The sequence below is a fragment of the Saccostrea echinata genome, unplaced genomic scaffold (assembly GCF_033153115.1).
Source record: "Saccostrea echinata isolate AGI-Se365-2 ecotype Australia unplaced genomic scaffold, CSIRO_AGI_Sech_v1 ptg000012l, whole genome shotgun sequence".
NCBI lineage: Eukaryota > Metazoa > Mollusca > Bivalvia > Ostreida > Ostreidae > Saccostrea > Saccostrea echinata.
In genome coordinates this window covers 6,562,519-6,578,096 of record NW_026889761.1, presented here as the reverse complement: position 1 = coordinate 6,578,096, position 15,578 = coordinate 6,562,519, and the positions used below count along the sequence as shown (strand labels likewise).

The 15,578-nt window shown below is 33.9% G+C and overlaps 3 protein-coding genes across 3 annotated transcripts; 2 read left to right on the top strand and 1 right to left on the bottom strand.

Moving 5' to 3' along the window:
- Nucleotides 1–747: 747 nt before the first annotated feature.
- LOC133185848 (uncharacterized) lies at nt 748–2,397 on the top strand. Its single transcript, XM_061321139.1, has 4 exons — nt 748–806; nt 1,445–1,598; nt 1,843–1,962; nt 2,074–2,397. The coding sequence occupies exons 1-4, from the start codon at nt 753–755 to the stop codon at nt 2,331–2,333; spliced, it is 588 nt and encodes a 195-aa protein (XP_061177123.1). The 5' UTR covers nt 748–752; the 3' UTR covers nt 2,334–2,397.
- Nucleotides 2,398–3,760: 1,363 nt separating this feature from the next.
- On the bottom strand, nt 3,761–4,929 carry LOC133185847 (uncharacterized). The gene is made up of 3 exons (XM_061321138.1): nt 4,883–4,929; nt 4,394–4,573; nt 3,761–3,991 (listed from the first exon to the last, which is right to left on the bottom strand). The coding sequence occupies exons 1-3, from the start codon at nt 4,886–4,888 to the stop codon at nt 3,782–3,784; spliced, it is 396 nt and encodes a 131-aa protein (XP_061177122.1). The 5' UTR covers nt 4,889–4,929; the 3' UTR covers nt 3,761–3,781.
- Nucleotides 4,930–9,997: 5,068 nt separating this feature from the next.
- LOC133185846 (uncharacterized) lies at nt 9,998–14,996 on the top strand. The gene is made up of 2 exons (XM_061321137.1): nt 9,998–10,210; nt 13,301–14,996. The coding sequence occupies exon 2, from the start codon at nt 13,855–13,857 to the stop codon at nt 14,794–14,796; it is 942 nt and encodes a 313-aa protein (XP_061177121.1). The 5' UTR covers nt 9,998–10,210; nt 13,301–13,854; the 3' UTR covers nt 14,797–14,996.
- Nucleotides 14,997–15,578: the final 582 nt, after the last annotated feature.

The window sequence follows — 15,578 nt, the reverse complement described above, 5'->3', positions numbered from 1 at the left end:
CGTATTTTGGTAAGAATTTATAGCAAAATTTAATACTGTTATATTACGTTGTACAACCCTCAGGACCACACTGTAACATATAAGAGTTATTGAACTTTTCAAATTTTTGCAGTCGTATTCTCTCCTTTTTGTACCTCCTACCCATACAAATAATTTATTTTAAATTCTTTCAGTATTAGTTTGCCTATATTCCTTCTCTTCTAAATGTTTCGTGAGCACACGAACACAACATATAAATCGTTCATTTTAATAACTGCCATAGACTGCCTCCAATTACAATCGTGCTGATTAAATAAAGGTGATAGTATGCATTTGGAGGTCAGATTAATAAGACATTTAAAAGTATCAATTGTCATTTTATATTACAAAGCCCTATAGAAAAGAACAGGTAAAGACCTTCAATGATTATTGGGAAATATTTTAACTTGTTTATGAATGACTTTACTGCTTTGGTCTAACTCGTTACTGATTTCAATGCAAGGGGGAGATTACATGTAATAGGTTATGAAAATAACACACTTCAGACCATTAAATTTGACAAAAGATTTCAATAGCAGATCAATTTGAACCGTTTTAAATTTTTAAAAAATAATTTTCACAAATGCACCTAAGAAACAAGTACTTGTGACTTGTTCCGGTAGCGGTACTCAGGGGGGCAATTAACCCTCTGATTATAATAGTAGGATGTTAGTTACATGATTATTTACAGTTTCGATAGCCTTCGCTGTTGTTTTGCTTTAACATATATCAACATGTCTTTTCCGGAATCTATATCTGACAAACTGGAGGCCATAAAGTCCGAACTTGTAAGTTTTACAGACTTTTACTACCTAGCATAAGAAATTAGAATTCGTGTTCTAAAACACGTGTATATGTTTTAGATTTATCTTTTAATCTTTGCTGCTGGACATTACCATATAAAAACATAAGTCACATAATTTGTTGATCCATAGAATTAATTAAGACTGACAAAAACTCAATGAAAAATTAGATCATGTTTTCAAACGTTTGTCATGCATTTAAAAACCATTCCATTTCTTTTCAAAGTGCAAGATATTCGTGGATCTGTTGAAAGAGAGATAACCAAATATTCCTCAAAGTTTTTCTTCTTCTTTTCAAAAAAGTATCCATTTACTACATATCTATAAAAGTAGTTTTGATTAAAGAATTCTTATTGAATACCAATTTTCTGACTAAAATAATCGAATGAATAAGACAAAATTAATAATTACGCTGGATGTTACTTAACTTTTAACAAATAACCTCTGCATTACAATTAATGACGAGGTTAATTTGATAAATGTTACAGGACATCCAGTCTGACTGCGCTTTTGCTGCTTATAATATTTTAAGAATTATTGTAAAGAAAGTATTAACAGTAACTGCTTGTCAAAATTGAATCCTTTAACTTAATATGTATCTACTTTGATACGTTTTTTTCCAGACTGACCTTCGGCGACAGGATGTAGATTTAATGAAGCAGTTAATTACCATTAGTGAGACTATACAAAAGATGAACAAGTCTAGATTCCCGCCAGATAATCACGTGATGTCCAGAACCTTCATTACGAAAATTAACGGAAAGAAAGGTTACATAGGTAAATCAAGTGGAGGGGGGGGGGGGGTCTTCTTTTAAATTTCAAATAAAGTGTACAAGAAGTATTTTTTAAAACTATTATAAGTCGAGTTCGATTTATAACATGAGAATTCCATATTTTTTTTCTTTTTCATGAATTCTCATAATTTGCATTAATATCCAGATATTAACACTGAAAAGTTGGCAGCTTGTTTTTCTGTATGCAAAAGGTATACTTGTGATTTAGCTTTTACATTAATTTTTAGGTGTAAATATTGTCCCACCTGAGGCACTATCGAGCCCTGAAGCTCCACTTCTTAGGCGCCAGAGCGCCCCCACGTACTCTCCTTATTACATGATGAACACGTCTGTGTCCAGTGTAGAAGGTACACGCATTGACAGATTACTGTGCTTTGATACGAGTGAAAATCATTTATAAATAATGCTACTCACATTTTTATGAATGCACATAATATATGATAATTTTGTCTTTGTAGATCTATATACATCGGATGATGATTTCGGAGCGCCAATAAATTCCGTCAGTGACGCTGACCATTTGCCAGAAAAGTCAACCCTTTTAGTTCCCGAAAAACCGTATCTGTCGGCACGAAGGTTTTCCGATATAGTGACAAAATATCCAAATGTTCTTTCCAGCAGAGACATGACGAACGACTCTGAATATGAGGAAATTCTGTTACGAAATATCAAACTATGGAAAGAAGGTCAGATAGAAAACGATTCAGTGTTTGTCTGAATACGACCGGAGTACAATTGTTACGAAAAGGTGAATAGACGACAAATTCCAACATATCTGAGAGTTGTGCGACTTTGAAAGAAAAAAATCGCCAGCAGATTTAGCGTGTTATGGGTCTCTTTATACGGCAGTGGGTAGTACACTCTCAGCTCAGGAAAGCGTCTATGGTGTCTTTGTATTATTTTCCTGGTATGATATCAGAAAATGGTGAAATCGTCAAAAAGATAAGAAGAATGGTTCATTACGTATGTTACAACAGAGAAAACAAAGAAACAAGGACAGCACGTGATGAGAACTATACAGTAACTTCCGATTCAGAACGCTCAGCAATACTATACAAATATGCCGCAAATTTCAATGATTTCACACGTTACAAATATACTCAAACAAAAAGTTAAGCAACTCTGATCTTTTCTATGGTGAATTTTAAAAAAAAAAATTGAATATCTTGTGAATTCCAAAATTGATGAATATCGAACACAAATATTAACCTTCTTTGAAAACCGTGCGCATTTTTCACGGCTGATTTAGCGTCGCTAATAGAACGTGCCAAAAAAAAAAAAGACTTGCATGTTTTTCTAAATGTATGGTCTTTCAAACTGCTTTTGAATCAAAATGGGTTAAAGATAAATAAGAAGCACACATTCTGCAACAAAATTTTAAAGGCCAAACGCAGAAGTCTTCCCCAAAATGAGCCGCCAAAGACTTAAGTTAATTCTTAGAATTTGGCGAATGCTGGCATGAAAGTTTCTGATGTTGCTGGTCATAGAAACACTATGTACTGATAGGTTAGTCGCTACAGGAAAACTCTAGAGGATACCAAATTACCTGACGGCCAGATTAGAACTTTCCATTCACCTAAGTCAAGATGCGACAGATTTCTGCAAGCAAACCACATATTAGGGCAGCAGTAGGAGTTGGAGATTCTTCTAAAACTATCTGTAATCGCCTCCGTAATGAGTATGGGGTATGGATAATATAAGATACTTAAATTCTGTCATTCTTTAGACTGATATGAATATGGTCCATATTGATTACATATAATAAAAAATTGTTTACTTTCATCAACAATTATCTAATTATTTTTTAAAACAATATTCCTTAATTAATTTCCAAACTTGAATCATTCACTTCATTATTCAAAAAATCGTACTAGAATACTGCTTAACTTTTTTTTGACTCAGTATATATGCAGAAATATTTAATGAAGTTATTTTTCTCCAACCTACAGTTGATTAAATTCTGTTCAAGTTTCACCTCAAGCAAATATGTTATTCAGAGACTTTTGCCAAAATATTGTTTCAAAAGTACGTAATTTTAACAGGTTTTGGATTAAACTTATTAAAGAGTCTTTGCCCTTTTGATTTCAGATTTTAATTTTCAATAAAAAAGAAAGCATCTGACATTTTTTTTTTACGTGTGTTAAGCTTTCATTTGGACAGTGTGTTTTATGTAAGACAATTGTGAACCCAAGAATCTGTGCAGTAGTGTGGGACTTCCGTTCTATAGATAAGTCCTCCGGCCGTACGGACGGCACCAAAAAATGCGTCCGCTGAGTGCTGGCAGTTCAATAGCCTCTTTTTGGAAGTGCACGTAGCAAGCATATTATGCAGAAACTTGTGATCACAATCGGATCTTGTAATTCCATAGTGGTGACCCTGCGCCAAAAATAAAAGGGGAGACAGTCAACTAGTTCATCTTTAAGTTGGTGATGGCAACTTTCTTAACTATGATTCACTGATCTAATTTCTGGAGATTTCATTGAAGAACTTTACGGGTGGTCAGAGTTAAAATATTTTACATTAGAATTTACTTTAAGTTACGCATTCTCCAGCACATGCCGATCAAGAATCTGTTGATTTCCGATACAAGTACTCAACTCAAGGCTAGGATGTTAATTAGCACTTTAACCAAAAACCTTTGCAATTGTTGTTTTTTTTTTCTTCTTTCTCTGTCCTTAAGTACTACATTTCAAACTTTATTAATATATTTATCTGTTATTGTAATCAGCTTTTAAAATATAAGGACTGAAGGATCGAGTTTGTTTTTTTAGTACTTACACAATGATAACAGATGTCATGTTTGTTACATGACGGTGTGAATTGGTACTCATAGTTAAAGTGCACGAGTGGAGGAAGGCTGCAGCCATTCACGGCCCCATCAGGGGCATGCTGTAAACAGTAGTCGTACTGGGCTGTCGATACAATGGCCACCAGCAGACTCAGCCAGAGACATAGAGTCTGAAACAATCCAATTAGTCAACTGAAGAGTACAATTTCAAAAAAATATTTCAATTCCAATCGACTATTGAATGAAACGATAAGAAAATAATTAAGATTTCTGAGTGTGTAGTTTCCTTAAAGGTGGAGAAAAGTCAAATTAAAATACAGAATACAACTACCTGTGTTTGCATCTGCAGGCATAAGTCATCAAAACATATTTTTTTTAAGGAACTCTTGGTATTCAGTACTGATTAGACATCAAATATCGTTCTCTTTATTTTAAAATCTATACTTTGATTCTTACTTGACTTGAACTTTTATTCTTACCTTCATTTTGGTCACCTAGAGAGATAACCAACAAAACCTTATCACACATTGAGTACAACTGAATGAGTATTGCAATAAATAGAGTTATGCATGATAACATATTACCTTGGAGAGTAGATATTTATAGGTAAAAGTCACGTGTCCTAAGATGTTGTAGAACACCACTCACACACTTGTTATTGGGGTGAATCATATTTTATTGTACATGTTTTATATTTATCTTTTATTTCCCAAAACCTGGAGTTTAACCATGTCATACCTACATGTATAATGAATAGGTATTGCTTAAAAACGTAGAAATTGTTTGGAAAATTTTAAAAAAAAAACCCTGTTATTTGCCCTGGAATCATTAAAAATAATAAAATGATACTTTGACTGTCTGAATGTAAAACAAATTATAGATGTAGCCCTACTGCAAATCTTTAAAAAGAGATTAAAGAGTTGTGCTTCTTTGACTTACTCTGTCGTTTACATTAGTTTAAATAACTTAAACGAGTTTAAACCTAAAACGAATCTGTTTGACCCAGTTTTGCAAAATTTTACTTAACATTAACCTTGGCCATAAATTTGAACAGTTGGTGCTAGGGCTTTCATACTTCACATATGTAATCCTTGTGACAATACCTTCCTTTGGATACCAAGAACTTTGACCCTTTGACCTTTGAGTTTGACCTACATTTGGAAAACTTTAATCTTGGCGATTACTTTTGTACAGTTGCTGCTAGGGCTTTCATACTTCACATATGTAATCCTTATGACACGACCTTCAATTGGATACCAAGAACTTTGACCTTTTCACCTTGACCTTGTAGTTTGATCTACTTTTGAAAAACTTTAACCTTGGCCATAACTTTTGAATGGTTGGTGCTAAGGCTTTCATTTAACATGTGTATTTCTTGTGAGAAGGCCCTTCCTTGGGCACCATTAATTTTGACCATTTGACCATAACCTTGCTTTTTGACTCACTTTTGAAAAACTTTAACCTTTTCCATATCTTTTTAATGGTTGCTGCTAGGGATTTCATATTTCACAGGTATACTCTTCGAGACAAGACCTTACTTCGGTACCAACATATTTGATTTGCATTTGAGAAAGTTTAACCTTCGCTATAAGTTGTCATATGGGGGCATAAGTGTTTCATAAACATATTTTGTTTTGTTTTTTTAAATACTGCCAAACATATGCCGAAGGGGTAACGCACATACATGACAGGCCCGTAGAACGCGGGGCGGGGGAATTTTTTTCTGAGTATAGCATTGTATTTTGCGGTATTAAATTTTTCTTCTTCAGACCTGATCCCCCCTTTTTTGTTGCTGTAAGGTCGATCACATGAAATTTAAGGATTCAGACAGTAAATTAGGTTTTTTTTTTCTTTTTTTTGGGGGGGGGGGATTCTCAGATTTTTTTGTGTTTGGGAGGTTGCCCCCCCCCTTTTGAAACCATTGCTACGGGCATGCATGAGGTCAATAAAAACAGATACAAATGTATGTTGGTACAGTTTGGGGGGGGGGCTAATTTATTGCATTTCGTATATCCATAGCTCAAAATATGTCAACATATAGCATGTAATCTACCTATTACAGTAATGCACTTTGGGTCCTCCCAAAACTTTGGCTTGTTTCTTCCAAGATTTTGGCCTCATTCGCACCCAGACAGCCTCTCCCTGTCCCGAGCGAGAGAGATGAAACTCCCAGCATTCTATGGATCATTGCATGCTCTAATAAAACTCAACCAATTGATCCGTGCCCATTCACCTTCCCTCCGGCTGAGATACAGACCTTCTTAGGACTACTGCTTTCCAGCTGAATTTCCTCGGCAACTGGAAACATGTCTTAGTTTCAAAAAGACTTAGCGTATCCAAGAACTAATTTAAACATAAACATAAGTAGTGTATGGAGCATCCAGTTTTTGCACGAAGTTGTGCCTGGATAAGGAACTTATCATAATACTTGTACAATGAGATGAAAAAAGAGTAGTTTTGACAGAGGGAGAAAATGTTAAAAATTGCAGAGAATTTATAGAGGCAAAATTTTTAGGGTATGCGATAATTGAGACTAGAGCAGTTCTAGTATTTCAGAAAACTTGTCATTTTCAAAAAATAAAACTTTATAAAAAAAAAATGCTTTCTTGACCAGCGAATGTGTAAAGAAGTTAAAGCTTTACCTACAAAGTACCTGCAATATATCTAAAAAAAATAATAATAATAATACCCATTAGATTTTGTTGAGGATTAGGAAAAAACAAAGGGATGCTTGTAGATATCCATTAGATTTCGATGAGGATTAGGAAAAAAACAAAGGAATGCTTTTACATACCCATTAGATTTTGATGAGGATTAGGAAAAAACAAAGGGATGCTTGTGTATAACCATTAGATTTTGATGAGGATTAGGGGTAAAGGGATGCTTGTAGAAACTTCAGATACGAATCAGTGTTGAATTTCTCTATTAATGTTAAAGTGTAATTTATGCTTAGGGCATAAAATCGTGAATAATTCAACTCACAAGGAGCAGTAAAATATGTTAACAATTTTATTCCCCGTCAGGAAATGTTACGCAACAGCATAAATAAATTTAATATGTAATGTTTATTTCCTTTGTTAAGGAACATATCAAAAAGCGTAAAAACAAATAGCGGTCAATCTCATAAATCTATAATAAGCAATACAAATCGAGAACAGCTCTAGGGCAAAAAACACAGACCCCTACAAACAGCATATACGAATATCTCGAATACCATGGATATGTCGAATTTTTTTTTTTTTTTTTTTTTTTTTTTTTTTTTTGATTTCCAAACCCCTTATTCCTTAAGTATTTTACCCCTGATATCTCAAAGCCCCGATTATCTCGAAGTTTTTTCTTGGTCCCATAGAGTTCGAGATAACGAGGTTTGACGGTAGTTTACCATGGGAAACAACATTTTTCACCAAGTACTAGAGTTGGGTCAGGAAGAGTATTCTTGTTGACCGGTCATATCTGCTGCTATTCCTCTATACTGATCCCGTAAATGGTTAATTTTTTAAATATCAAACTGACAACGATAGCCTAATAATTGGTTAGTAACTTGCCTGTTGAAATTCAATCCAACGAAAGGCTGTATTTGAAAACAAAGTCAATGTAACGACCATAGAATTCAAGATGCTGACATTTAACGAAATTGTTGAAACCACTGTTGCATCAAGTTATTAGTTCGTAGCCTGTCTCGGTTTAAAAATTGACCGTACTCAACACATTCTCTTGCGAGCCGAATCAATCAATTTGGAGACTAGTCATAATATATATAGTTGATGATGGAAAAACTGCAGTCATTCTATTTCTCATTTAGATAGGTAAGTTTTAAGATAAGTAAGATTAGTTTTCCATTGATGACAGCATTCAGTAGCACGGGTCGACATATCGACATATGAAAGAAAATGAATGCTATTAATAAATCATTCGTCGATATAACTCAATGTCGAATTTACGGTTACGGAAAGAGCTTTATTAACTCTGTAATAGATAAAAGAATTTACGTTTCCTTTTTTAAAAAAAAAAACAGCTTCATAAATGATTTTTGTCTCAAAGTATGGTATTAATAATTGCGAATCTGATGAAAAATCAAACAAACAATCGAATCTACTTTACTCTGATAGCTGTCATACAAAAAAGTGAAAATTTTATTTTAAATACACAATCCTGCTATCCCTATGCAACTCGAAGGGTTGGCGGAACCCTGCGCTTTAAGCATACACCATTTTTTAAATGTTAAATACTAATGTGAAAGCGTTTTAAAGGGACATAATTAACTCAGACGTTTTACTTACAGTTCTAACTATCGGATTTTGAGCAGCCTTTTGAGTAAGTCTCAGACCTAGAATCAATAAGCATCCTAACTGGCTGCAAATCTCCCTGTTAATGGATAATGTACGAGATACTCAATACTGGGGACGTTTTACCACACTCATTTGTAAATTTCATTATTTTATAGACACCCTTTAATAGACTGGGAGAATCTATACATAATAAACTTTCGTGAATAAATTTAGTTGATTCAATCAAATGTAGATTCCCATGCTCTCTGATCTACTATCAAAGCTTGGTACATATATATTTATTGAGTATATTTGAGTAGAGGGATTCTTAAATTGACGACAAACATTCAGCTATATTATTGGCTGGCTTTTATTTTACAATTTACGTTTCTATTTGATTCATATGTGTAAGACCGTGTCGTTTCCAGTGTACATATTCAGCGTAATCGGTTTCATTCATTACTTTATTTATTTTTTAATACATTTTCAACACTGATATATATCGAAAATTATCCGTTCATTAACATTTATATTTTTATAGTTGTTATATTCATAATGAGAAAATAACACTTTTCAATTTCAAAGTGTGAAAATAACTTTTATCAAAACGTGAAATTAATCAAATATAATAAGTGTTATTTTCACAATATAAAATTAACAACCGGAACTGCTACCAGTGTATGTGTAAAATGCACAATACCACGTGACAACGTGGCATCTTTTAACGTAAGAATTACCATGATAGATCATTTTTTTTCCGATTATTCAGGCTTATTTAGCTACTTATCCTTTACACTACTTTATGAACATATTCTTCACCGCACAAATTGTTTTTCAATAAAGAGACAGCTATACTTTGGGGGGGGGGGGGGAGTTACCCAAAGAAAATGTAATAAACTGAAAATTAAGTGTTTTGCAATTATTAGATATGATTTTATTTCAATTTCATTCGTGAAAATATATTATAAAAAATCCGACCCCACTCGTGAAAAACAAATCCATATTCGTGCAACTACGAAACGTTGACACCCCACCCCCATTTATACTTTGACTCAGTTTAAGTCACTTTTAAGGAGCCGTATTCGCACATCATTTTTCTGATTCCGTGTGTGGTGTTACGGAGTGCTCTAGTAAGCTCTCGAATAATATCAATATACAAGTATTTATTTACCGCGCTATTAATCCGATTTTTCTTTTGTTTCTTTTCCAAACTGAAATGTGTCGACTCGTGTCGATAAGACTTATGCAGATTGTGTAGGTATGTATATACCTGGTAAATACAGGTACACATACCTCTGTGACTACAAGGTATATATATTATAGTTTCTGACGTACGGTTTCCCGAGTACACCAAGTAGAAACTCGATATGACAACTGATAAAAGTCAACCAGGTGTTATTAAAAATGTTAACCCGGTCATTGATCAACTGTGATCGATCTGTGATCGATAAGTGAAATCTAATTTTCCATTTTGGAACCGCGATTGGCGGCGCAAGATCAATGAAGAATGCCCGGTATCAAAGCCGTCACCTGAAGCAGGTAAGCCGCAGATTATCGCTTAATTTATCTGTACGTTTAAAATCTCTGCAAGAATCTGTTCGATCAGTAGAGGAGGTATTAGCAATTTTACTATCTCTGTTCTGTTTATTTCTCATAAGAGACATGTGGTTTCCGTTAACACACGTGAGCGACACTCTTGGTTAGGCAGGTAATGATATTTTGTTTGTTTGTTTGTGTGTTTGTTGCCTCATCATTGATCCTTGAAAAAAAATTCCTGTTGTTAAAAAAATCTTTTCACATGAAAAATCAGTTCCATTTAATTTTCTTTGTCTTACCCTCTGTCAATTGGTAAATATATCTGCATATTTTTGTTTGTTAAAATAATATCTGGAACGAGAAAAAACGAGTATTTCTGTCATATGTTTAATATACATGTTAATATATATATATATATAGTATCTTCTCTCTCTCTCTCTCTCTCTTTAAGATTAAATATGAGGTAATCATTTGGGCCAGGGAATGTGGTGTTTATTATCGCACTGGGTCAATGTGATTTTTTTTTCTATCGGTAATCTGTTGTTTGAGCTGGTGATAATCTGTTGTGGCTACCTTAGTGTGGAAATAGCCCTCTCGTCTGTTTTCAGATTAGCTAATTCAAAACAAAAAAGTCTAGAAGAGCTTTTATCAAGATTATTCAATATTAATAACATTATTTCCTTACTAAAAATATGTTTAATTTAGAATCACTTGTCAATGAATATTCACGTATTTTCTGATCTGTTTGTGTCCCCCCCCCCCCCCCGCTTCTGCATTTATCCATAAATGGCACAATTAAAAGAAAATCTACAACTTATATTTGTTTTGCATGTCAATTAAAAATCTGTAGATATATAGCTCAAATTTCTGTTGTTTGAGTAAGACTTTATTCAGCACACATTAGCGGGTATTTTACAGCATGTCTTTCAGCACCCTGAACAGTTTTACCTGATGGCCAATATTTACAGAGGCAATTATTTCTTATTTGGCCACTGTTGATAAGATTTTCACACGAATAAATTGACCCTAATGTTTGGCCTAGTCTTTTTTTTTTTACACTTTGGTAGGTGGTAAATATTTATTTTTCTCAAACTACTATTATGACACTTTAAACATATGTTAACGCGTTTTTCACTGTACCTTGATTTTGTTCAGAAATGTGACACCCACGGAGCTAAAAGAAAAATGTAGCAAACAATGAAAAGAGCCGAGAGAAAACTGCCACCAAGTTAAAGTCATTTTATGGCATTCTTTAAAATTTTTATTATTGTCGTTGAGGGGCACTTCGGAGTGAAAACCCCATCATAGACACAGGCAATAATGGCAGATTTAAAGCCATTATGTTTAAAAAGCCGTGTGGAGTATGTTAAAGTATTTCCGATGTTGGCAATCCAAAATGAAGAATTGTTTTAGAGGGTAAGAACAAAGTACACCATAAATCAAACTTTCAGTGTTTATAATGTCAGTGTTAAATGTGGTCGGTTCCTGATATTCTGCCCCTCACTAGATCCTAAATCAAGCCAAGTTGTCCTCTATCGTAAGACGTGGGTTCAGAAGGACCTAGGCTATCAATACACGTCGGGTTTTATTTACCTTGAGTTTTGATTTATTATGTAAGGTTGTAGCGGTGACAAATTTATGCATGCCGTTTTCTTGGTGAATTGGTAAACAGTACCTAATCTTGGTACCCGGTAAGTATATGTTCGACTTCTGTCTTGTATTTGGACTTTCAAAATAATAATTTTTTCTACCATTAATAAGGGTACATGTACATACAACATAATTGATTTTACCAAATGATTCAGAAATTTTCTTTGCAATTTCTTATTGTTCATTCCATATTTTAAAGCGTTTTTATATAAGCGAAATCGTTGCAAAATTAGCTTTTACATTTGTTCAGTCTTTAATTTACATTTGTTTACTGTATGTCAATTTATCATTTGACGATTGGGGCGTTTAACATCTGGGATATTTATCAAAGCAGATTCATATCCAGTGTGAAACAGCATTCACTTCTTTGTTAAAAGGTTGAATAGAATTTTTCAAATCAACTCAAACATAATTTATTAATTACGTAAAATCTGAATTTTAAATGAGCAGAAGTGTCGTCAATTAAAAACACCAAATCATTCCACCTGTTCAAGTAATGAGAATTTTATATATTAAGCTGATAAGGAATCCTCAAATAATTTTTTTTCATATTAAGTCATTCATTTTTCATATTTTAAAGTAAAATAATAAAATGAGCAGATTTATACAACACAAACCTATACAAAAAAACTATCTATGGCACACATTAAGCAAGGAAACCGAATATTACTTAAGATTGTTTGTACCCTAAAAATTATTAAATTACCTCTCTTGTTTCTATTTTATGTTTGAGAAATTTAATTCTTTAAATCTTTCTCCTTCATTGTGTTTATCGAGCGCAGATTAGAATCACCATTCACTCCGCAGACAAAATATTGACGTAAAATTGAAACAAATAATTTTTCAGTCAGCACTGAAATTGATTTTGCAATTTATATACATTGGATTGAAAAGAGCTTTATCATCCTCTCAATTCACCTGTTACTGAGAAGTGCTATGTAAATTGTTAATGGATTGTGTTCTATAGAGTAGCAAATTTCTAATGCAATTTGAGATTTAAAACAATTCAAAATCAATTTTCCCGTGCTTATGACTAAATGAGAGTATCTATTATAGTTGAGAAACAAATGTTCATGTGTATGTATATGTCTTTAGTTATCACAATACAGCCCATGCTAAATGGCGAAAGAAAATGAAAAATGCATATGTGTTTTTGATTTACAGCAAATATCATCGAGTAAAAGCACATTCTAATTTCAGAAAACAAAACTATAGTTTTAAGGATCTGGGTTTCAATTCCAAAAAGAGAGAGAGAGTTTTACTTGTCCAAATATTGAATGTTTAGATAACGTAAATTTCAAATCTCCAATGATTGTATTAATCGATTTGGGGGTCTTTTATACGTAAATCTGACTCCCAAATTCCTTTATCACATGTGGCTTAGTATTTAATGCCCGATTTTTATAGGTGTGGATTGAATGTTTGAACTCGGTATATTTGCAGGTAGAGTTCGGAACAGGCTGATAAGGCAAACAGAGTGGAGCTTCGACAAAACTGGATACACCGTTTTGTAGTGCAGACTGGAATTTTATGTGTAATACACCATCTATGTATCTATAGACTGGGGGTGAGATTTGTGTATATTAAAGGATTATATTTTTTTAGCCTAATTCCCGCTTTGTTCCATAAGAAGGAAACGCGAGGACCGGCGAACACCATAGGCGATGTTTTATCGCAATTAACGATATATAGGAAAATGATATTAATTAATTTCTATATCAATTAATCATTAGTAAGTGCTTAATGGACGAAGAAGTGAAAAACTTGGCATCAAATTACTAATTTTCGAAGACTTTCCAACAGGATTAATTTTTTTTTAATCGTAGAACAAAGCTCTAAATGCAATTGCACACCACGTGATTGGACCATTTTTTTCACGTATTCTTAATCAAAGGAAAATGCTTTTGTCACCCATTATGCGTCACATGCGTTTCTTTCCAAATTCTAACAGAGAAGATAAGTGAAATATTCTGTGAAATATATTTTAACCGTTTGCAATGCCGGCATTGGAGGCACCGAGTTTCAGTTCCTCTCGAATACAGAGAGCTTATAGAATAAACAACATCGAATATGCAAAACTCCAAGGAAAATTAAATCTACTGGAGAAAGAGAAAATTCATTCCAAAAGAGTCATAAACCAAGATATACGATTGATTTCTTTGACACTAGACTACATTAACAACTGTAGCGGACACAGTCCTGAAGGCCTAGCACCTGATTCTGAAGAGGAGTACGAACGAGAAGACGAAGGGCCTTGTTTCATGTACGGTGAAAGAATCGTCAGTCGCAAGAAAAGACGGTTCAAGCGTTCACAGTCGGCAGCAATTAATAGCAGAAGTTCCAGCAGTTTGTCATCTATTCCTTCTGTTTTACCGTCCGCCGTTCGTCCACAAAGTAGTCCTGTCGGTCGAGCCACATTTGTGACGACTTTGCCGCCCAGAGACAATGCGGGGGACAACGATCCCTGTTCAGACAAAGAGTCGCTACACTCCGAGAGCACTTCGTTATCATGGATGTCTGGGTCGTCAAGTCTCACGCGAAAACTCATAAAAGCAAATCAAGGACGACCCAGACGAGAAAGTCTGCATGAAAAAGGAACTAAGCGAGTGCGCAGTCATAGTTCTGCAAATATCCAATCTCTAACACGACAGTTGATGCCACTTGATGGTGGTAGTAAAGGAAATGCTCGTGAGGAACGCCGCGCATCTACGTCACTGGGATGGAATGCTGGAATATCAGAGATTCTGAACCAAAGGAGACCCACTGTGACATCTGACGCGTGGAAATCACACCTTGCTGGTCAGTCTAAATTTGGTGCTGCTCCTATGTCAATGGCCTCACAGAGGCAAAGAATTATGAACTGCAAACTGCAGATTAACGAAGAACGAAAACATGCCGTCAATCAAAAGTTTAAAGATTTTATGAAAAAGATTGGTTAAGGATCCGTTTTTTAAGAGATTTCTATTTTTCATTAGCAGTTGATATTTTTCTCATGTTTAAGAGTACTTTCAACTTTTATATTCAGAATTTTATATCAAATGGTTTAAAGACATACTAAGAAGGCTCAAAGATGCTATAGTTTGTCATATTTCGTATGAATGATCCAATGTATAATAAAGCTAATTTATATGCCATTTTACTTGACTAGTACGTTTAGATTTCATTTATAAAACAAGACTGAGACATGCAGCACACGAGATGGACTCTCAGAAAGTGATGACAAATCTTGTTCGATCCAAGATTATCTCATTCATCCATACCTCCTTTTTAAAAATCTTTTCTTCTCTTTTTTTCGTCTTTGTTTACAATAAAGAGAAAGACAAGCGAAACCTAAATAAATAATATAGATTCAATTTTCCTTGATTAATATTTTTATTTAATCTTATCCTGATTACAAATCAAAAATTGAAGATCATAATTCAAGCAAGATAAAGATTATTTTATAAGATAAAGTATGGTTCCGAGCTTATCATATAAGCTGTTAAAGACGGAGTACATGTATGTGATTAAACATGGAGGATCGAATCAATCACGTGATCTGAGCTGTACCGGAGAACAGAGCAACTATATTTTCTTATATTTGATTTTAAGTGAATGACGATAATTTACATCCTCTGGCTAAATTTAATTGGCATTTATTCAATTCCTTTTCATTCCTATTGTATACCAAAGGATCTAGTAGCGAATTTCTTTCATAAACTTGACAATAAAAAAGAGCTAT